The sequence below is a fragment of the Hydra vulgaris genome, chromosome 09 (assembly GCF_038396675.1).
Source record: "Hydra vulgaris chromosome 09, alternate assembly HydraT2T_AEP".
Taxonomy (NCBI): domain Eukaryota; kingdom Metazoa; phylum Cnidaria; class Hydrozoa; order Anthoathecata; family Hydridae; genus Hydra; species Hydra vulgaris.
The window spans coordinates 37,262,714-37,285,288 of NC_088928.1; the positions used below are offsets into that span (position 1 = coordinate 37,262,714).

The window sequence follows — 22,575 nt, forward strand, 5'->3', positions numbered from 1 at the left end:
GTATAAAGCATTTAATACTAAATAACTAAAAATAACATCTATCCCTGGATTTTTTTATTTTTTTTGATTTTCAAGGAATTTAGAGTTATGTTGAGTTCTTCATAACTAAGTTCTTTATATTTTAGTTCAACCTGGGCCTCACTTAGATAAGATTCAAATGAGTGAGTTAAATAATTAATTTTTGAGACTAGGTTGGCGTTAGTATTTACAAAAAAATTCGAGTTTTTCAGCAAAAGCATTTTTATGACACTCTTTATTGTTTATGACAATTTTAGTTGGTAAACTATTTTGCTTTGATTTTTTTGTCCCATGTTTTTTTTTTTAATTTAAAATTTTATAATATTCATGCCCAAATAAAATATTTCGATACATTACTCAATTGGATATTTGAAAAACAATGTTTTTTAAAAGATATTGAGAAAGGACATAAGAAAAAAAACTGAATTTTGCAACAACAACAAAAAAACTGTACTTTACAAAAAAACATTTTATTTTATATTATTTTTTTAACAACCAAGCAAAGCTTCATATGCAAGTTAAACAAAATTGTGCAACTTTGTGCAGCTAGATTTTTTATATTGCTTTTGATTAATGTAAAAAGCAAAGTAAAGTAGGAAACACTGTAGAATCATCTGGAAATTTTTAGTTAACTTTATTGTGATTATATGGTAAAAAAAATATTTTTCGATTTCTAACTTTTTCTACATACTAAAATTAGTAGCAAGGCTAAATAATGCTTAATTAATTTAAAATCCTGAAATAAAAATTTAATTACCCTTTTTTATGTTGATTCAGCATTAAATGCAAAAAAATCAATAAAAAAGAAAACTACTTTTTCTCAGCTTTTTTATGACATTATAAGTTAAAACTTACCACAATGATGGACTTCCATTTGAATATATTTATATTTTACCTGTGGTAAAATATAAACATATTCAAATGGAAACAAGTTTAAGGTTAGATTTAGTAAAGTATTGTAGTTCTATCTATGAAGAAACAACCCTGAAAATTTGAAGTTAATTGCATATTTGGTTAAAAAGATATGAATAATTTGCTGTTTGCAGTCAGACAAAAAAGTACAATTGAGAAATTAAGTTTTAAATTATATTATTGGCTTTCAAGTAGTTTAATAATTATACAAACCCAAAATTAAAAACGACTAATTAAAATTTAGTTCTTAGATAAATATATCAAAAAGAAGTTGCTATGGGCGTAACTAAGTAAATTTCCTAATGAATGAAATTAATTTTTTAACTATTTTTTGTTATTAAAACTATATCATGTTATATATGGTTGAAAAGCTAGTTAAAGTTTATAAAAAGTTTAATAAAAAATGGAAATCGCTAAGTTTTTACTATGTAAAAGGAGAAATTGATTTAAAAAAAAACTTATTTGTATAATATACAGTTATATATAGTTAATATAGTTCAGTTTTTATTAGGTATTAAAGGTCCATGCCATTTATACCTAATAAAAATTTTTTTTTCATGAAATCATCCAAAAAAATATTTCTATTTGTATATTATAAACCATAATTAAAGACATGTAAAACTATTTTTACGTGTTATTTTTTTTTTTTTTTTTTTACATGTCTTTAAATATGGTTTTATATATTATATTATGTCTTTAATTATGGTTTTGTAATATACAAATAAAAAAAATTTTTTAAAGATTTTATAAAAAAAAACATTTTTATTAGGTATAAATGGCATGGACCTTTTATACCTAATAAAAACTGAACTACTATCGTCAAAGATAATTCCCCCAATAGCATTTCATTAAACCATACGAATCTCAATACGAATGAACATTAACAAATAAGTGTTTGGTATGCATGGTAACAATGCTGAACTGATTTATTTACAGCTCAATCTGCATAAATTATTTTTAAGCCAATCTTAACCCCTATAATAAAACTTAATTTTCCCGAAATGAACATTGAAATCCGAAACTCAGTAATGTAAGTACTTTTTAATTTATTTATGATTTTTGTTTTTTTTTAATAAAACTAAGAAGGCCTTACACTATATAACTACAGTAATAAGATATATTTAACTATAATATAATTTTTTGTTTATTTCACTTATTAAGGTGGTACGGATTAAAGGTAGGCAAATAATGATTAAACTAAAAAATGTTGCAATGACGAATTTCAGAAAGTAATATATTTGCATCTCTACCATCTTAAAATAAGCGTATTAGGCTTATTTCACGTATGTAGAATAAACGCTATACAATAAAAATTTTTAGTTGAAGATGCTTAAAAACTGATGAGCTAAATCAGTTTTTAACCATCTTCAACTAAACCTCTTTTTTTTTTGATACTTATTGCTTCTTATTGGTTAATTTACTTTGATTTAATGTGTAAAGTGGCTGTCAAAAATATTAATCTAAAACTAAAGTAGTGCATTTCGTTGCTTACTTCCTTTGTTTAAATTTTTGTTCCATTTGATGAAGTGCTAGAACGGCCTTATTTCTTTAATGACGTTTCTTCACTGCCTTCTATAACTTCCTTTAAATGTTTATTTGGATTCAAGAAACCATTATTTTGCATCATTTATTAATGTCAATATATGCTTTGGTAAAACTATACAACACTGTGAGCTTTTTTCAATGTTGTTTTCCTGGCTTCTGAAAAAAATAACAAATTATATAACTTTTTTATATAAGATTTTTTTCAGAAGCTAAGAAAATAAAATAAAAAAAACCAAACATATACCCTGCAAATATGCTATAGCGGTTTTTAGTGGACCTATATAGGTATTTTGTGAGGACCGCTGTAGTTTTGCTCATCGGTTACTTAGTGGACCATTAGTGGCAGCCACCAAAAGTGGCTAGCCGATGACTAGCCACTATTAAAATGACGGAAAATTATCGGCTTGCCATTTATAACGGCTACAACAAATGGTCCACTAAGTAACCGATGGGCAAAATTTCAATGAATCACTAAAAAATGCCTATATAGGTCCACTGCTATTACAATGCTATTAACTCTTGCTTCCAAAATTTTACTTCTGACACAACCTAATTTTTAGATTGCTATGCCTTCCTTAAAAAGTCTAATATTTGGAGCTTCGTGCACTTCAAAAACTTAAACTTGGAATTACTAATAGGAATTTTAAAACCTATACAAATACGCAAATTTCTCTAAATTAAAAATGATTTTAGCTCAGAATCCCTTTTAATTCGATTTCTACTTTTGCGGATTGATTTTTATACAAGCATTGTATACCTGAAAGACATTATAAGTTCATTATAAATTTTCTGCAAAATCAACTTGTATCACAACAAAACGTCACAACAAAATTTTTCAATGTTTTTATTTCAATCTTCATAGCTCTTTAATTAAAATGCATAAAAAAATGCAAGAGAAGCTTAGGTTGCATTTTACAAATAACAATAACAAACTTCCGAAACAGCCCAACATGTTGGGCCAACGTAGAGGCGATGTTGGCCCCAACAATTCCAACGTTGCTCGGGTTATAGTCTTGTCATATTTAATAGTTTGTTCAAGGTATTTAGTTTTTTTAAGATTTGTAACTTTCTGCTAATAAGACCAAGTCATTTCTATATCAAGGTTTGTTTCATCCTCCAACTTTTTGTCTTTACAAATTTCATAAAGGTTATTCAAACAAAGAGCATTGTTAGTGTCACGCACTAAAGTATATAGTTAACTTAAATATTAATGCAATGTAATGCTTTGAGTATCAAGATAATTTTTTCATGTTTTTTTACATAAACAGATAAAAACTACTTGATAAAAGTTGTTTTGTCAATAAGTTTTCGTCATTAATTAATAAAAAATTAACGCTCTTATTGACGAAAAATTCTCCATTAACAAGTGGAGCTATTTAGGTCTGCGTGTTGGTAGAGTATCTAAAAAAATAAATAAAAATATAAAAAAATTTTAAACTTCATTGCGAGTTGTTTAACAATAGTTGCTCATTGACAAGGTGAAGTTAGGGGAGGACATATTTTTTTTTGAACAGCTTTACCGAGCGTAAAAAAAGTTTTGTAAGCAAGAATGATATTTGCGAGAGCTAACAAACATCTCTCATGCTTAAAAATCTTCTTGAAATAAAAAAAAATATATTACTGATAAAATTTTAGATAAAGAAATTCTGATATTTTTTTTCTCTCAATATTTTCTTTAATTTAAAGAGCATATTGAGAAGAAAAAAAAGATCAAGAGGATGTTTTAAAAACATCTTTAGGTTTTCGTAAAGATATTTTTAAAATATCTTCTAATAACATCTTCTAGACGTCTTTATTAAGATGTTTTTTGGTACGATTACCTGCATTAGTTGATCGCATGTACAAGTCATTCATTTATTACAAATTTGGAAACTTTTATATTAAAAAAATAATGGCATAGTAAAATTTAGTACTATTTATATCATTTTGTATGTGTGATAATTTTTGCTTTGATGAATGTAACGTTTTTTTGTAAATGCTTTAATTTAACCTGTTAACACCTACACCAACATATCTTTTAGGATGTTAAAAAAAAGTCTTGACGCAAAAATAAGCGTAAATAACTTTATAACTTTAAATTAAGGATAAGTACATTAAATTTAATGCACAAGCATATATTTTATTATGATGTATATGTATGTATTATAAAACGTCATTATATTAAAAATCATGTTTGGACTAATTAATTCGTTTTTATTATTTTTAAAATCACCAAAATCACAGTAGCTTTATTAATTTTAATTAAAACTAAGTGCTATAGAATGACTAGTACCTTTAGAATAACTAAATACTAAAGCTAGAATGAAAAATGTTATTTTCAGTGGCACATGTCACAGTGTGACAAACTTAGATCTTTATCTATGCTTTATCTGAAATCATTGCATATAGGAATTTTAAAATGTAAAAAAAAAGGTTTTCTAAATAATTAAATAATTTTTAAAGGTGGTGTAATAGCGCTTCTTTAAAAGATGTTAGGTCACAAGTGCCATAGGGCGTGCATGGTTCATTCAAAAAGATGTTTATGCGCCAGCTAATTAAAGTAATTGATGGACCAATATTATGGAATACTGAGTTTTAAGGTCCTGTGGTAAAATTACTTCCCACAGGTCTTTAAAATTGATGTCAATAAAATAGAGTATAATCCTTAACACGAAGCTTTTCTATGAAAGCACGTAGCTCGCACTCCAAAAACAATAAAAAACAATATGTAAAAACAATCCTTCCAACAATTTGGAAAAGTTAACATTGGTGAGTTGTCACCGAATTATGTAGAAATTTAGTATTGACCCTTAAGCCATTTCAGATGACTAATAGAATGAGAGCAGTCATTGTGTGGACCAGGAAGCTAAAAGTTAATAAATTAAAACTTAGAAAATCTTTTTTTTTTTTTCCGACAACTTCACTTCCAACAAGGCTGCGAGCAACCACTATTAGAGTTGGAATTTACTGGAAGAGTAAAAAATCAAGTTTATAGAGCAAGATAACGATTGACAGACGACTTAAAAGATTGAAAATTATATGAATCAGGAAAGAAAAATGAAGAAAGCAAATTCCAAAGAACAGATGTTTGAGGAAAAAACTAGACGAATAAGAGTTTTTGGAGCACTTACGAACAGTCACAGAAAAGGATGAGACTTAATTGAATGACGAGTAACACGAGAATGAAATTCAGTAAATGGTACAAGAGACGCTAGCTTTTTAGTGCAGTGCCCAATATAGTATTTGTAGAAAAGAGAAAGAGAAGCAACATTATGACGATGTCATAATGATTGGAGGTTTGCTGCAAGTCCAACTATGGACTTGCAGCAAACCTCCAATAAAAAGAAGAAAAATAACCAGGTCCAACTATGTTTATTATGCGTTTTTGCACCTTTTTTTTTAAAAAAAAGGGCATCATTTGAAGATCCACCCCAGATATGGCAACAGTATTCCATTAAAGGACGGATTTGAGATTTATAGAGATAAAGAATAGAATCTGGAGTAAGAAAGTGTCCAGCATAATAAAGTGATGCAATCTTAGCAGATGCTAATTTTGCAATGAATTTGATATACAGTTTCCATCGAAAAATCGGAAGTAAGAGTTAATCCGAGAAGATGAAGGATAGATGACTCATCGAGTACATTATTATTCATAAATATAAGAAGATCTAAATTATTGCGATAACGATTGGTTGATAAAAATTGAGTTTTATCTGAATTAAAGTTCACCAGCCACTGTGAGCCCATGCTGTAGCAGAAGTGAGTTCCTTTTTAAACTCAGATGCTCCCTCCAAGCAATTAGAGAGTGTTGGCTTCTTATTAAGACAAAAATAAATGGTAGTATTATCTGCGAACAATGCCACCTTAGATGTGAGAATATCTGAAAGATCGTTAATGTAAATTAAAAAGAGTATAGGGCCAAGAATTGAACTTTGAGGAACCCCTGAAGTTACAGGATATGAAGAAGAAAGCTGTTCATCAAGGACAACTTTTATACTACGGTTGGAATAGAAGGGTTCAATAATCTTAAAGATGTTACCTGATACACCGTAAGAAGAAAGCTTATGGAGAAGACCAGCAAACTTTATCAAAAGCTATAGACGAGCAATAGCCTTAACCTCTCCGTATCTATCTAATGCACGATAAAACCTATCGGTTATTACTATTAGATCAAGATGAGAGATTAAATGTTTGTTAATTAAAGATTTGAAAGCCTTGCTTATGATAGGAAGAAGTCTAATGGGATGGTAATTAGATAAGTCAAATCGCTCTCCAGAATTTTTGAAAATAGGGATAACAGATGCCGCTTTTTGAAAGTATAGACGAGCTCTCCGGAGAACACTTTTGCAAGACTATAACAGGTATATTTTGCGAGCCACAACTTGTAGAAGAGTCTAAGCAGGAAATCACTTTAGATACAGAAGCAGGAGTGGTACGAATGTAAAGTAACTGATCAACCTGTTTGTTGGCTATATCAAGCAGAACGCAACTAGTGGAATCATGAGATGGTATTAGGGAAAGGTCTTAACAAATAATTCAGCTTTGTCTTTAGGTGAGGTGACAAAATCTGAATCATACAAGAGAAGTAGAATGACAGATTTTCCCTGATTATTGATACTGTTAAAGGTTTTCCAGAAGTCACGAGAGCCTAATTTTTGACATGAAATTTGAGATTTTGTGGCCTGAGAATAGCGGACTTCGGCGTTAGACAAAACTTTTTACAACTATTTCTAGCAATAGTAAACAGACGTCTGTTTTCTGGAGAAGTGTTTTGCTGATAGATATTAAATCTAGAGTTTATTCTCTTTTTCTGATTGCAATTTCACTTTAAACTATTTTTTGGCATAAAGGTTAAAGGAAAAGGGACAGTGGCGATGGATTTTTGAGGGACAGTGGCGATGGATATCAGACTTTCCGTTCTGCAAATTCTAAACTTAAGTATTTACATCCTTATGATATTGAAAACGTTTTGCCAAAAATTGTGGTGATTGGAACAAAAATGCCAAAAATGTGAGGGCAATGAGTTAATAATACTTTTGTACCAAAATTTAAACTTATTGATTTTTATAAGTTTTATTTAGTCATTTTTTAATGTTCCAAAATAATGACCATAAAATATTTTCTGAGGTTTTGATATTCCTGATATGCCTGAAAGTGTAATATCAAGAACATCAAAAAAATCATGCTTACACCTCTGCTTGAGCATGTTCCATATTACATTCTTTCTCAGTTGATTGTTTTAGAAATCAACCTGATGAGCACCTAAACTCAACTTTGCACTAACTCGATTTTTAAATAGCGCAATTTTTATAACAATCAACATTACTGTTATGTGAAAGTAAAAGTAATTTTTATAACAATCAACATAACTGTTATGTGAAAGTAAAAGTAATTTTTATAACAATCAACATTACTGTTATGTAAAAGTAAGGTAGAGCGCGGCTAGTTGAGCAATTTTTACTAAGTTTTAAAGATCTCATGAACGGTGCTTCGGATTTATATAATTTTTCTACTATTTGAAAGATAATTTAATCTGCTAAAAATTTTCCAAGAAAAAAGTATCCTTTTTGATTTTTTTTTTAAAAAGATAATGCCAACAGCTTGCGGAGCAGCTCAACCTGCCCCAGCGGGATAAGTTGAACAATAGTATTGGGTAAGTTGAGCAATCAACAAATGAATGAATATGCATGGTACGAAACTTGGGTGAATCATCAATAAAACTTTCACTAACGTAAGCGTGTGTTTAATTTATAAACTTTATATTTTATACACTTTAACGACGTAAGTATGAGAAGAGAAAAAATTAAATAGTAAGATAGCGTCATAAAATATAAAAATAATATCTTATTCAGTTATCTTGAGTTTTGAAGCTCAATTTAAAAATTACTAATTTTAAAAATATTTTTAAAGTATGTATCTTAAATTATTTTTATCAAAGTTGGTTATTTGTGTTCGAAAGTTCAGTTTTATTTATATATTTTCAAAGCTGCTCAACTTACCCCAACTAGACTAGGTGACACATTAGTTAGGTTTTAAAAGGAACAGTAAGACTTATTAAAAAACGGGTAGTTGTAATCGAAAGTCCGATAATTTGCTAAAAAATCAACACTTAATTGATGTCAGATAAACAAATTTATAAGCATATAAGCACATGGGCGCCCGCAGGAATTTTTGATATTTCAGATAGAACACTTTCACAATTGTGCAAACTTAAGTATGTTCATACCTATGCCAAATGAGGAGGCCTTGCAAAAATTTGGAATGGCAGAGGCCTGGGAACAAAAAGCCCTAAACGCTTGCCCCCCTGTCCTAACGCGAGGGCGCTAGTGTAGTAAAATTTTTAGCTTTACTATCTTAAACTAAATTTAAATTTATTAACAGATATTAAATTTCGGAAAAAAATATTGTAAATTATAATAGTTGTGACCATGCAAAATTTACACCCCCTTATTTTGGGGAGTTGGAAAATTTTCATGATCATAACTTTTGTAATTTACAATATTTTTCTACAAAATTTAAAATCTGTCGATAAATCTAATTAAATTTAAAATAGTAAAGTTGAAAATTTTACTACATCAGTGCCCTCACGTTTGGGAAGCGGGACAAACGTTTTAGGACTTTTTTGTTCTCAGGCCTCTGACATCCCAAATTTTTGCAAGGCCTCTTCATTCGGAATAAGTATGAACATACTTAAGTTTGGAGTTTGCACAATGTGTGGAAGTGTTTTATCTAAAACATCAAAAAATCCCGCGGGCGCCTATGTCTAAGGAAAAAAATAGGATTGCGGTAGTGAGAAAAGTTGGTATTATATTCTGGTCGGTATTAATAACCAGTCACTACCAAAGTTATGATATTGAAATTAAAAGTAAGTTTTTTAAATGTAAACACTTTCAAAAGTTCGGTATTGAACGGTATTTTTTGAAAGTGTTTGATACTGAAGACTTAAATTATCGCCACTATCAAAAGAACCAAACGCCTCTTTTAGTTAGCCCGCCTACAAGACAAAATATACTATCTTAAATGATTGTTTATATTTTTTACAACACTCCACTCTTTTGAAAAAAATTATCATTTCTAAATTGGTTTTTATTTCCCCAATGACAAAATATGTATCAAGGCTTGATCAAAATTACATTGGTTTTTTTTTTTTTTAATATTTTATTAATAAAAATAAAGGTAGTTCAAACTTAAGTCCTCAACACTTGTGAGATATAAAAACAATGAATTTTAAAAAATTCATACAATATCATAAAAACTCGTTTGACTATTTTTTTTTTTGAAGAATTATAACCAAAACTTAAAACAAACAATTAAAAGAACTTGCTATTTACAGTATTTAAACCCATTAACTTTACAAATGCTCCACTTAATCGGCAAAATATCAGTGCCATATATCAATAAACGATTTTGATGAGACAAAAAAAGTGATTTATTGAGCCCCAGTTTATGAAAGAATCAGAAAAAGTATTTTCAAATGGCATTTTTATTTAAACCAGAAAATTTTAATGAAAGTACAAATCAAAGTCTTCATCAATTTTCTGCTCGCCTTCTTGACATGACTTGAACTGACCACTTCTTAATAACAGCTTTTGAAATGTTTTGTTTAATGTAAACAATTTTTTCAATTGTGTCTAATTTTAACAATATTCTTTTGCACGTAACATGTTTCCTGCTTGTGAAAATACTCTCTCAGATGACATTGATGATGCTGGAATACATAAAACTTTTCTGGCTACTCCTGCCAAAAGAGGTAGTTGAGGAAAGTGAATCTTCCACCAATTTAAAACGTCAAAACTTTTTGGTAAAAAGCCTAGTTGCTTGTACGCTTCTATTTCAGTTTCAAATGGTGATGTTTTAGACGTGTAAAAGTGAGGTAATTCTTGGCTGTTGTGGCTCATCATCTCTTGAAGGAGTGCATCTCTTGGGCTTGCTCATTTCCTAAAGCACATCTTTTCAACTGTGAAATAGTAAGACTCTCTCTTCCAAGTCTTGGAAGTGACCTTTAAATTTGGGGTCAAGGAAATGAGCTAATGCATTATTGCTTAAACCTGAGGCACATTCTGGAAACCTTTTGCTGAGATTTGATATTAGTTTAGACACTAAATTAGTTGTGATGGTATCGCTTTGTAAAATTAATAGTTTAATTTTTTCTTGAATATCAAACATACAGGAATAATTAGATGAGCTGTATGATACTTTTCTGAAGACGCAACATCTGTGAAGTCACTGAACACTTATAAAATTGGAACAATTTTTTGAATCACTTTAAAAAGCTCTTGCGTAGGGATAAGCGATCTTAAAATGTCATCAGTTTTCAAGTTGCTACTTATAATAGCTTCCAATGCTGGTTTGAGATTTAAAATAGAGATCATGCACATAAACCCACTATTCCATCTTGTCTTGAGCAGTCGCTTATCATTTGAGGAAAATTTTGTTTTTACTTTGCAATAAGAAATGTCCATTTTCATTTTTTTACCTCCTTCAACAATCTGAACTGCTTTACCAATTGTCTCAACTGCCAATGCTTCAGTTGTAGTTTCAGATGATCGCTTTTTTCTGTCATTTTCAATGCTGTTAAAAATGTTTTTGTGGCAGCTTCGAAGATGAAACTTTAGTCCTGTGGTGCTGCCTAGCTTGGTGCTTATTTTTGAAAATTAAATCATAAAAATAATTGAAAATTAATTATTGTATGAAATTTATTTAATACAGTAGAATCTCTCTAATTCGAATTTTATGGGTAAAAATAAAAGTTCGAATTAGAGAGATTTTCGAATTATAGAATATTGATTTTTCTTAAACGAATTTCACGGTGACTTTGCATTTAATCGAATTACAGAGGTTTTCGAATTAAGGAGATTCGAATTATAGAGATTGTACTGTATAATTCAATTTTAATAAAAATTTTAATGGAGAATTATTTTAAATAAAATTTACATAATTTAATTTTAATAAAATGTCAAATGTTCAGGTAAAATTATTATGCTCTGAAGTTTTTTAATTTAGGACAAAATATTTTTAATTAAATTTATTTCAAGAAATTCGTGTTATCATTATTACCAATTTTTTTTTGACTAAAGGAACTTTGGTAGTGATGGGAACAATTTTAATTATTGGGAAAAATGTTTTCACTTTCAAACACTCGATATTGAAATTGAATTTTTTGATATCGCACTTTCAATATAATTACTACCGATAGTTCGGTGTTTTTTGATACTTCTTCAATAGTTCGGTAGTGATATCGCAATACTCTACTATTCGCCTTTACGGAAAAATTATTCATCGGTATAGGGATTAGCAACCAGACAATCTCTAATGGACTTATTATAAAAGGACAAAAATAGACTTCGACAAAGCACTAATTGCAACAATTTTAATTACAACTATCAAAAATGAATTGTCTATAAAAAATGTTTGTCTTTCTAGACAATCATTTTAAAAACGGACACTAAATGAACAATCTCGATTTTTTTAATGAGGTATAGAAGATCTATTTAATATATAATTTGGACTTATAACGAGTAATTAAATTTTCACTGCAGCATCGTTTCAAAAACTGAAAACGAGCACAAAATTAAAAATACAATTTTTCTAACAGAAGTTCATTTTTTAATTTTTTGTCCAGCGTGTGCTGTTGATTAAAAAGTTAATGTCTATTTAAAAACCTCAAAATAGACTATTTTGTGCTCAATTGAAGTTCATTAATTACTCAGTTCAGTTGTTTTTCAATTCTCAGTGAATGTGCGTGAAAATTTATTTTTAAAATGCCCTCTTCAGTTTGGGATTACTTCAAAAAAGTTTAAGGTAAGTTTATCATTTAAAAAATTTTCCTTAGTCACTAAAATCTTTATCACCTTCAATAAAATTATTTTAAAAATATGTGATCAAGGAGTTGTCCTTTATAAAATGTGGATTAGTAAGTAGAAGATTCCAATAGGTGTTAAAATTTATTTAGGTTTGTGAATAAAACAATAGTGAAAAAGAAAAATGTTTTTTACTTTCATTTTTTTGATGAATATGTACGCAAGTTTTAAACAATAATTAATCATGGGCAATGATCGTCATTTGGAGTTATGATGTCATTTCAATATTTTTTTAATATTATAAATTTACTACATAATAATCTTCAAATAATACGGTAATGAAAGATTTCTGGTTTTATGAAATCAAGTAAATTTAGACAAAATCATAGACACCAAATAGACAAAAAATTATGCTTTGTAGACTTATGAAGTGAAAATTATTTTTTAACTGAGCAATCTTAGGACACCATCAAAAATTTGATAGACACAAGGACAAAAAATTAAACATTTGTTGTGTCCATTACAACATACAGAATTGTCTATGTCTGTGTTGTAAGTCTATCCATAGACTAGTCTGGTTACTAATAGGGATCGTCCATAAATTACGCAACGCTAAATTTCACTAGTAAACAAAACAAAAGAGATCAAATGTTTTCCCTCGCAGAGCCATAATTAAATGAAGCCATAGTTAAATAAGCCATAGTTAAATTAATAAAGCCATAGTTAAATGAAAAATCAAAATAACAATAAAACCACCGCGTAAAAGAGCTCCTACTTCTGTTTTTTAAATAAATTTAGCGTTGCGTAATTTATGGTCGACCCTAATCCAAGGTTAAATTGTTATTAAAAGATCGAAACTATTTTCAATTTATTTATCTAATTGTCAAAATAATAGTGTAGGACTCGCTCATTTTTTTCGCAATGCGATATAAGTATTTGAAACGCAAAAATGAGCAAGTCCTACACAATTTGACACGTCAAAATAAATTAGATTTTTTACAAACAATTAATGCTGGTCGACTGACTGAGAGTCATTGCTTTACTACGCTTGAAATGTTTTGGAAAAACATATTAGCTATTTAAGTTATTGTTAAATTTTGTATAACAACAATTATGATTATTACTTGTTATTGTAAAGTAATAAACTTTACAATACTTGTAAATATCATATAATGATATACTATTTTAAATAGTAAATAGCAAATATCATAACATCTTATTGAAGAAGTGTAAGTATTAATAAATATCATTATATGATATTTACTCTTTAACATCATTCATAAGTAATATAATATCATATATTATTGATTAAGTATAAATATAAAAGTATAAAAAAATAGTGAATATCATTAAATGACATTTACTTAGTATTGTAAAGTCTTTTTCTAAAAAGCTAAAAACTAAAGAATTAAAAACTAAGAAGTTAACTATATTAGTTTAAGATATATAAAGAGTGGGATTTGTGCAAGTTAAGCGTTGCATAGCAATGTAAAATAAAGAATGTAGTTTGTAAGGGCTATTCAAATTACTAATTTGATGAGTAGTTTTCAAAATAGAAATATTTAAAAGTTACTCATAGATTACTAATTTAAATATTTCTGTTTTGAAAACTACTCATCAAAGCAAAAAAGTTATCTAATAGATTATAATGAAAACTTAATAATAAAATAATAATAACAAAAATTTTTGGCAAATTGTAGTTTTCGAAAAATGCTTTATTTTAAATTATTTTACATTTTAATATAATAATTATCTACTTTTAAAATCTTTGAAGTGAAAGAAAACAGTTTTATTGTGTATTTAGTAGACTTGTAGTGCAATTAAGTGTGTATTTAATGTGAATTCATCCAAGAATAAATTACACAAACAAAGAATAAAAAAACATTTGAACAGAAATTTATGGCATAATATAATGTCATAAGTTTTAATAAATTAATTATAATGCAAGTAATAAATTAAAAATCTTTACTTTTATATTTTTTTTACTAGTCCAAAATTTATAAAAAATAGCCAATTATGCACATTATTAATAATATAATCTATTGAAATGATTCACTGTACCCCAAAAGTTTTTGCTCTACAATCTTTTATATATTATTCAACTTTTTGCATATAGTTCTGTCTACTATATTAAAATGTCTGGTGCAAAAGCTCGTTTTGAGTATAAAGCAGAAACTGATCAAGTTCCACATCCAAGTGCAAGAACTCGAGGAGAATATTTAAGTCTGTTAAATATTGATCATCCTCCAACTGTAATTCGAGGAACAGGAATAATATGTACAATAGGTAATATTTTTGCTACATAAATACAGGGGCATCGAAAGGTGGGGGCAAAAAGGACAGTCCTGGGCAGCAGATATCTAAGGGGCGCCAATAAAAAAGAAGGTATAAAAAAAAAAAATGGTCATTCACTAATAATATATGAAAATTTAAAAAATTTTAACGGTGCCAATCATGGTTGCTGTCCCAGGCGGCGTAAATGCTCTTGGTGCCCCTGCATATATATATATATATATGTATATATATATGTATATATATATATATATATATATATATATATATATATATATATATATATATATATATATATATATATATATATATATATATGCATATTTATATTTATATGTGTGTATATATATATATATATATATATATATATATATATATTATATATATATATATATATATATATATATATATATATATATATATATATATATAAATAAATACACCATACATAGTAAAATAATATTTCTATATAATACTTTAATTTTCTAATAATTCGGCTGCTGCCAAAAATAATATTCATATTATATGTGTATTATTTTTGGCTGCAGTCAAATAGTTAAAAAATTAAAATATAATGTAATGTCATTATAATCTATTTAAACAATAGATAAAATGGATTGTTCATACATTATGAAGTGCAACTTTTCCAAGAATAAAAAACCGCAATCAAAAATCATATTGCAGGTTTAAATAATATAGTAGTATATAATGTATTTAAGCAGTATATATACAATATTTAAATATATCCATGAATAATTAAAATGATTAAATGCATTTTTTGTTCTTAGAAAGTTTTAAAAGTTTTTATATTTCATCTAAAATACTTAAACTTTTTTTAATACTTTTTTTATATTAAAATATTAAGGATAAATCTTCTACATGTGTTTTTCAGTTTCTTTCAATTTTCTTTAAACAGTTTTGTTCACCATGATGTGATGACAAATCTTTATTTATTATCTTGTTAATTTTTTTGGTGTAAAACTTTATACTAAAACTTTTATACATAATTTGTTACTTTCATATAAAGTTTTGATAATTAGTGATATTTTGAAGGTCCATCTTCTCAAAGTGTTGATACCTTGAAAAAGCTTATAGAAAGTGGGTTGAACATTGCTCGTTTAAACTTTTCCCATGGAACCTATGAGGTAAATAAATCATTTTAATTTGCAGTTTTTTTAATTTCATAAATTTTTGTTTTGCAAATTTTTTAATTTAACAAATTGTTTTCTTTGCTAAAACTCATCTGCAACCCAGTTTGCAAATTTCTAGCTTCAAATTACAGAATCGTTGCTGTCTAAAAATCAAGTAGCATATGTTTCTAAGTTTAAAAAAAGTTTAGCTTGATAATTCTACCTTTGCTATAGTTGTTTCAAAGAAATTAAGTTGTTTGGAAGTTTTTCTTAAAAAACTTCAATAAAGAAGCATTTTTTTTTTGCGTATTTTGTTTTTGTGTTAATGTAAAAAATTATTAAATATAAATAAAATTATTCTGATTTTATTTATATATAGTAAACCCCTACAAATGTAGAACAATAAATAGTCTAAAAAGGTAAAAATTGTAAACAAATTATAATAAATATGCAAAAGTATTAATTAAAAATATCATTTTGTTTTTACTCTGTTTTAACGATATTAATCTACATATCTGTTATATTTCAATTTTTTTTTTACTTTATGTAACAATTTAATGAAGTATATAGTAATGAAATTATTCAAATTTTTATTTTAGTACCACCAAAAAACAATTGACAATGTTAGAGCAGCTGCTTTATCTTCATTACCACATGTTGTTGGGATTGCTTTAGATACTAAAGGACCAGAAATTAGAACTGGATTTATGAAAAATGTACTCAAAATAATAAAAAGTGTTTAAATGTTAAAATTAACATTAAATTTTATTTTTATAATTCATATACCTTATATCAATAAACTATTTTATTTTTATGAAATATTTTTAGGGGAACGATGTTTTTTATAAAAAAGGTAGCATTATAAAGGTATCTTGTGATCCAGCTTTTGAACGTGAGTGCTCTGAAACTCAACAGTATCTAGATTATAAAGATCTTACTACTTCTATCAAACCAGGGGGTCACATTGTTATTGCAGATGGTAACTTTTTACTCGAAGTGAAAGAAATCATTGACAGCAAAAATCTTTTGGCAGAAGTTTTAAATGATACAACAATAGGCAGTCGTAAAAACTGTAACTTACCTGGGGCTATAATCACTTTGCCCTCCGTTTCAGAAAAAGATGCGCAGGATTTACAATTTGGAGTAAAAAACAAAGTATGTATTTTGAAATACTGTAGCTTACGCGCTATATGAGTAAATGAAGCCATATAGTTTTTATTCTTTAAAAAAAAATGAAAATATTACAGGTTGATATGGTGTTTGCTTCATTTATTCGCAAAGCCTCAGATGTTGAAGATGTACGCAAAGCACTTGGCGAAGAAGGCAAATATATCAAAGTAATTTCTAAAATTGAAAACCACGAAGGCGTTGTTAATGTTGACGAAATCATAGCAGCATCAGACGGTATCATGGTAGCTCGAGGAGATATGGGTATGGAAATGCCTGCGGAAAAAGTATTTTTGGCGCAAAAAATCCTTATTACTCGCTGCAACAGAGCAGGAAAACCGGTCATTTGTGCGACTCAAGTCAGTATTTTTATCAAGGTTCAGTTTATTAGTTTCATATATAATTCATTTTTTAATTTCAAAAATCATTGTTTTAGATGTTAGAGTCCATGGTCAAGAATCCGCGTCCAACACGTGCTGAAATTACTGATGTCGGAAACGCTGTTGTTGATGGCGCTGATTGTGTCATGTTATCTGGTGAAACTGCTAATGGCTTATATCCCGTAGAAGCCGTTGATATAATGCATAAAGTTATTATTTTTTTCATTCTTACGTTGAGATTTAAAAATTTATGCTTTATACTTTTATAATTATATTTTATAATTATATCAAATTTTATTGCAGATATGTCGACAAGCTGCTACTGTTCAATTCTTAAGGGACTCGTTTTTTGAAAGGGCTGGTAAAGATGATTTTACCGACATCACAGAAACAACTAGTATTTCTGCAGTTACGGCTTCATTTAAGACTAATGCATGCGCTATCATTGTACTCACGACGTCTGGCCGGTAATTTTTATATATTTTTTTAAACAATTTTAAAAAATGGCACGTAATTTTTTGCTTGTTTAAAAATTATTTTTCAAATCTTTAGCACGGCTTGGACACTATCCAAATATCGTCCTCGTTGTCCAATTATTGTGATCACAAGAGATGAGCATATTGCTCGTGTTTGCCACTTATACCGTGGTTTGTTTCCATTAGTTTATCTTCCAAACCGTAACAGAACATGGCATGACGATATGTATGACCGTTTAGATTTTGGAATTGCTAGAGGACGTGATATGGGATTTATAAAGTCAGGATCTTTTATCATTTTTGTTTCTGGATGGCATCCGGGTGCATCCTCTACTAATACAGTACAAATTATGCAAGTGCAAGACGACTCCGTAATCGGAGATAGAAAAAATATTATTTTTGAAAATCCTACCTAAAAGTTGGTTATCCGATGAAATCTTTATTGCAATTATCTAAACACCAAATCTTTGATCTTTGAAATAAAAATAAAATGGTGACTCTGCCAAATATAAATTTTATAGTTTTGCTTTTCTTTTTATAGTTTTGCTTTTCTTTTTTTTTTAAATGTCAGTGTCTTAACTCTGATTTTATCAATATATATCTAATACATGGATAAGATAGGTACTATTAAATTTTTTAATAATTTGGAGTACTAATTTTCTTTAATATTTTGGAGGAAGGTAGGGGAGGGTCAGAATTTTCCAAAAACTTCAAACTTTTTAAAAAAATGAAAACACTAGAAGAAAATTATTTACTCAAAAGAACAATATTATCTGTTATTAAAACTAAAAAAAAATCTAACTTAATAAACATCTCCTACAACAGGTGAGGGTAGCAAAAAATCAGTATAAATATTAAAAAATAAGAGTTTTCCCAAAGTCAAGAATAATTTACTTCTATATGATTAGAAAAAGTTTATCTTATAGAAATACTGTTTTGAAAAACGACTGCAGAATTGTCTTTAATAAAAGATTTATTCGTAGAAATTTTTCTTTATATCTTTAGAAGTCATGTATTATATTTATAGATGTATCATATTTATAGATGTTTTTTTTTTTTATCAACTATTAGTATATTTAAAAAAATCTCCAAAATGTTATACATTTCCAAATGAACTTTTAACGTTTATTTCACTTTTTTTTCTAAAAGTTTATAAAAATGATTTTCACAGCTATATTTTTTTCGCGATGATTTGTGACTACTGCAACTAATATTCACATTCTGACTCGGAAAAGAACAATACGGAATTTTAAAGATTTTCATTTTGTTTCAAAAGATTGTCATAAAGTAAATGTAGAATGACTATGTTGTAGGAATGTTCCAATATTATTAGAAGTTGAACGTAAAAATTTATATTGTATTGATTAGTAAACTTATAGATTAATCGGAATTTTTTCTTTTATCATTTGTTATTGATGTAGTTATTATTGAGGTTTGCAATGTTTTTTTCTAAATGAACAACAACTTTGCATTTTATCGTGTATAAATATACTTTAACTGCATATATATTTATATATTTAACTGCAGTTAACTGCATTAATAACTTAAGGCGTTACATTAATAATTTAAGGTGGTAGTCTACCTTTAAACCTAAATCCTAGAATTTTGTATAAAAAAACCCAATTTTTGGCTGCAATATAAAAAACCTTACAAAACTAAGGAATTTAAATTTTAAAATTGGTTTTGGAACACTTTTTTTTGGTCCGCGGGACCAAAAAAAGGGCATTTACGCTGCGATAAATAACTCAAGAATGATTAAAGATACAGTTCTGGATTTTTTTGTACATCATCTAATAAGGAAGTTAAATTGGCTTAATTAAGGAAAAAAATTATTATTAAAATGTTTTTGTTTAAATGATAATTCAAAATGACAGCAAAATTTAGACCCAAAATACAGATTTTGAGCCCAATTAACTAAAGAACCAAAAAAGTTAAAATAATTTTTTTTAATTCAGCTAATAGATTATATATAAAAGAATCAATTACCAAATTTCAAGTCCATAGCATTTAATTGAGAAAAGTTGTTTATCGCACCGTTTCAAAAAACCTTATTTTGAGAAACACAGAAAAGAAAAAGAAAATCCAACTCTTTTAAGTCTAATTTAAGCCAAAAACTCAAATTGCAATAACAAAGCATTATTTTTGAAAAACAAACTGTTTCAAATCATTATTGGCTTTAGAAATGTTTTTTTAACACTTCAAAGTTTAAAAACCACTTTAAAAACAAGAAAAGAATAAAAATACATAAAGCAATAAATTAGTAAATTGTAAATTAGTAAAACGCTATATATAATAATGTAGAAAAAATTGTATAATAACGTAGAAAAAAATAATTTAAAAAAGACCAGTCTTTTTTTTTTTTTTTTTTCTTAAATTTTAAGGTGCCCCAAGAAGTCCTTACGGTCTTGTCACAGAGCAGCGCGGAAGTGCATTTAACAGGGAAGTTCACGCCTCCTTCCGTACCGTGGCGCGAAAATATATAGTCTCATATACTATTCCTTCCATTTCTTCATTGGCATCTGCAAATCCTTTACGCTGGGCTCTTTTTTTTTTCCGTTTAAGCTTGACTTTCGGAGTAGACTTAAGATTCATATTAGCGACTCTTACAAAATCTTTATTTGTGCAAAACTCTTGCGTAAATTTTCCATTATACATATTTAGCATAGCAAATACATTTAAAACTCCATTTATTCCCTCATTAAAATTTATGATTGCTGATGAGACACCAATTTCTAATGTGTCTCTAGCAACAAAAATATCCTTCGGACATCTTTTCCAAATTCCATTTAACGATTTATTGTTGTTTTGTGTTTGCCCATACAAACACTTACTTAGTAAATCATCATCACTTAAACTAAGAAAAATTGGTTTTATTATGTCTCTTACAACAATGGGTAGTCATGGTTTTTCTTTATACAGGGCTGTACCATTTATTTTATCAGACTGGTATTTACACCAACTTTCAGGGGTTCTTGGACACAATTTTTTTTTTCAATTTTTTTCAATTTTTTATTTTAGGTGCCCCGAGAAGTTCTTACGGTCTTGTCACAGAGCACCGCGGAAGTGCATTTAACCAGGAAGTTCACGCCTCCTTCCTTACCGTGACGCGAAAATTTGTCCAGAGGTTGTTTCGAACCTGGATCTCTTGCTTATAAAGCAAGCGCTCTAACCACTGCGCCACGGCCGCACAAATTGGTGGCGACTATCTAATGTAAGTGCATCTGAGCAATGGTGAAGTACTGCACCAATTGCTTTTTTTAACTGGTAAACTGTTCCACCATTACATTGACGTACTGCAATTCCAAAATAATTTTGAAGTTTATTAATTTCATTTTCGGTAAGACGATTTTTTCCACCAAGTTTTTTTCCCATCAGACAATTTTAGTTTATAAGTGGCTTTAAATTTACGAAGTCTGCTACCAACTCTTTTTTGTATGTGTCCAACACATTCTAACTTTTGGACAATAAGATTTTTGATTGGATTACATTTAGCAACTTCTAGATAAGATTTTGAGTCACCGTCACCAATACAATAAGCATATCGTAAATTTCTGTCTGACTCTGATGATGTAAAACATTCAACAATTCCAGCTACCTCCATTGCGCCTGATGAGCCCTTATGGTTAATGCTACATTCATGTGTACTAAGAAACTCATCATATTCATCAGTGCCTTTTTTTGTTTCCCATTTATCACATTGATGGCATACTTTAGATTTAATGCGGTAGTCAATGCATTTTCCAGTATCGCTTGAAATTATAGTTACAACACCATTTAAAGAAGAGAACCCTCGCTTTTGCCAGGTGCCATCACATGAAACTGTAATATCTGTCTTGTTCTCACCAAGATCTTGCTTAATCTCAACAGCTGCTTTATTCATAAAGTTTAGAGCAACTTTACATAAAAACATTTCATAATATTCCTTTGAATATCATAAAATGTTTTTTTATCATTGGTGGAGGTAAATTCATAAAACCACAAAAGGTTGTTAAAGCAGCATGCCCTTTCCTATTTCCCTCATAGCAATAATGGATCTCATATTTACATCCGATTGATATTGCCCACGAGATTCATCATCAATTTCTTGGCTATTGTAAACCCTTTTACTCCATGAGCAGACTGAGGCTGTACATGTAAACTCTAATAAAACAGACAGTCCTTTCTTTCTTGATAAATCTGTAGAAAGTTCAATACTCCTCGATTGACATTCAGGGCACATAGCAATTTCATCTATGATCTTTTTAAAACAAAGCTATCCAACATGATGTAACAGTGTGGAAAATTCGATTTGTTATTAGGTAATGAAGTTCGTTTTGTTGATACTGTTGTTGCTTTATGATTTAATAATGTAAGTTTCTTTGATGAAGTTGAAAAATTTAAATTACTTGTTGAAGGTATGTTATTAACAAGACTATTTTCCGAGTCAATGTTGGGTTCAGGAGCTTTAAAAAAACTTTTGCCATGAAAACGTCGTTTTTTGAAAATTCTTGATCCTCCTGCCTTTCGTCTTTTTCCAGCATCAAGTTTTTATTTTCCATACTTATTATTTTTTTCTAAACTTGAATAATAATCATAATCATCTAACTGAATACACAAGTAGGACTTCTAGCACGAATCAAATAAATTATAGTAAATTAAGAACTATAATAATATATAAATACAAAGTATATCTGCCAGCAGCAAAAGCATGCTTCTATTAAATCTTTTCGAATATATTTCGAGGTATACTTTTGGTTATACTTTAAAACTACATGTGGATGTGCTGGATTACTTTTAGATGCTTACCAATGATTAAAACAAGTTCAGGTAGGCTTCGTTTTTTAAATTTTTTTAAAGATCCGATTTTAATTTTTTTTTTTTTTTTTTGAAATCGCAA

General features: G+C 28.3%; 1 protein-coding gene across 2 annotated transcripts; it reads left to right on the forward strand.

Annotated features, from left to right (window-relative positions):
• The first annotated feature begins 1,905 nt into the window (after positions 1-1,905).
• On the forward strand, positions 1,906-19,101 carry LOC100207496 (pyruvate kinase PKM). 2 transcript variants are annotated; one of them, XM_065805581.1, is made up of 9 exons: positions 1,906-1,960; positions 14,371-14,540; positions 15,600-15,691; positions 16,276-16,392; positions 16,505-16,831; positions 16,924-17,202; positions 17,280-17,432; positions 17,527-17,690; positions 17,776-19,101. In XM_065805581.1, exons 1-9 carry the CDS (start codon positions 1,932-1,934, stop codon positions 18,113-18,115), a joined length of 1,671 nt encoding a protein of 556 aa, XP_065661653.1. In that variant the 5' UTR covers positions 1,906-1,931; the 3' UTR covers positions 18,116-19,101. The 2 variants fall into 2 exon arrangements, with proteins under 2 accessions (XP_065661653.1, XP_065661654.1); XM_065805582.1 differs by lacking the exon at positions 1,906-1,960 and adding an exon at positions 13,259-13,483.
• The last annotated feature ends 3,474 nt before the right edge of the window (positions 19,102-22,575 follow it).

Coding starts and splice junctions, on each gene's coding strand:
- LOC100207496 (XM_065805581.1), top strand. CDS start 1,932: ATGAACATTGAAATCCGAAACTCAGTAAT. Junction 14,541..15,599: donor AGGAATAATATGTACAATAG/GTAATATTTTTG, acceptor GATATTTTGAAG/GTCCATCTTCTCAAAGTGTT. Junction 16,393..16,504: donor GAACTGGATTTATGAAAAAT/GTACTCAAAATA, acceptor AAATATTTTTAG/GGGAACGATGTTTTTTATAA.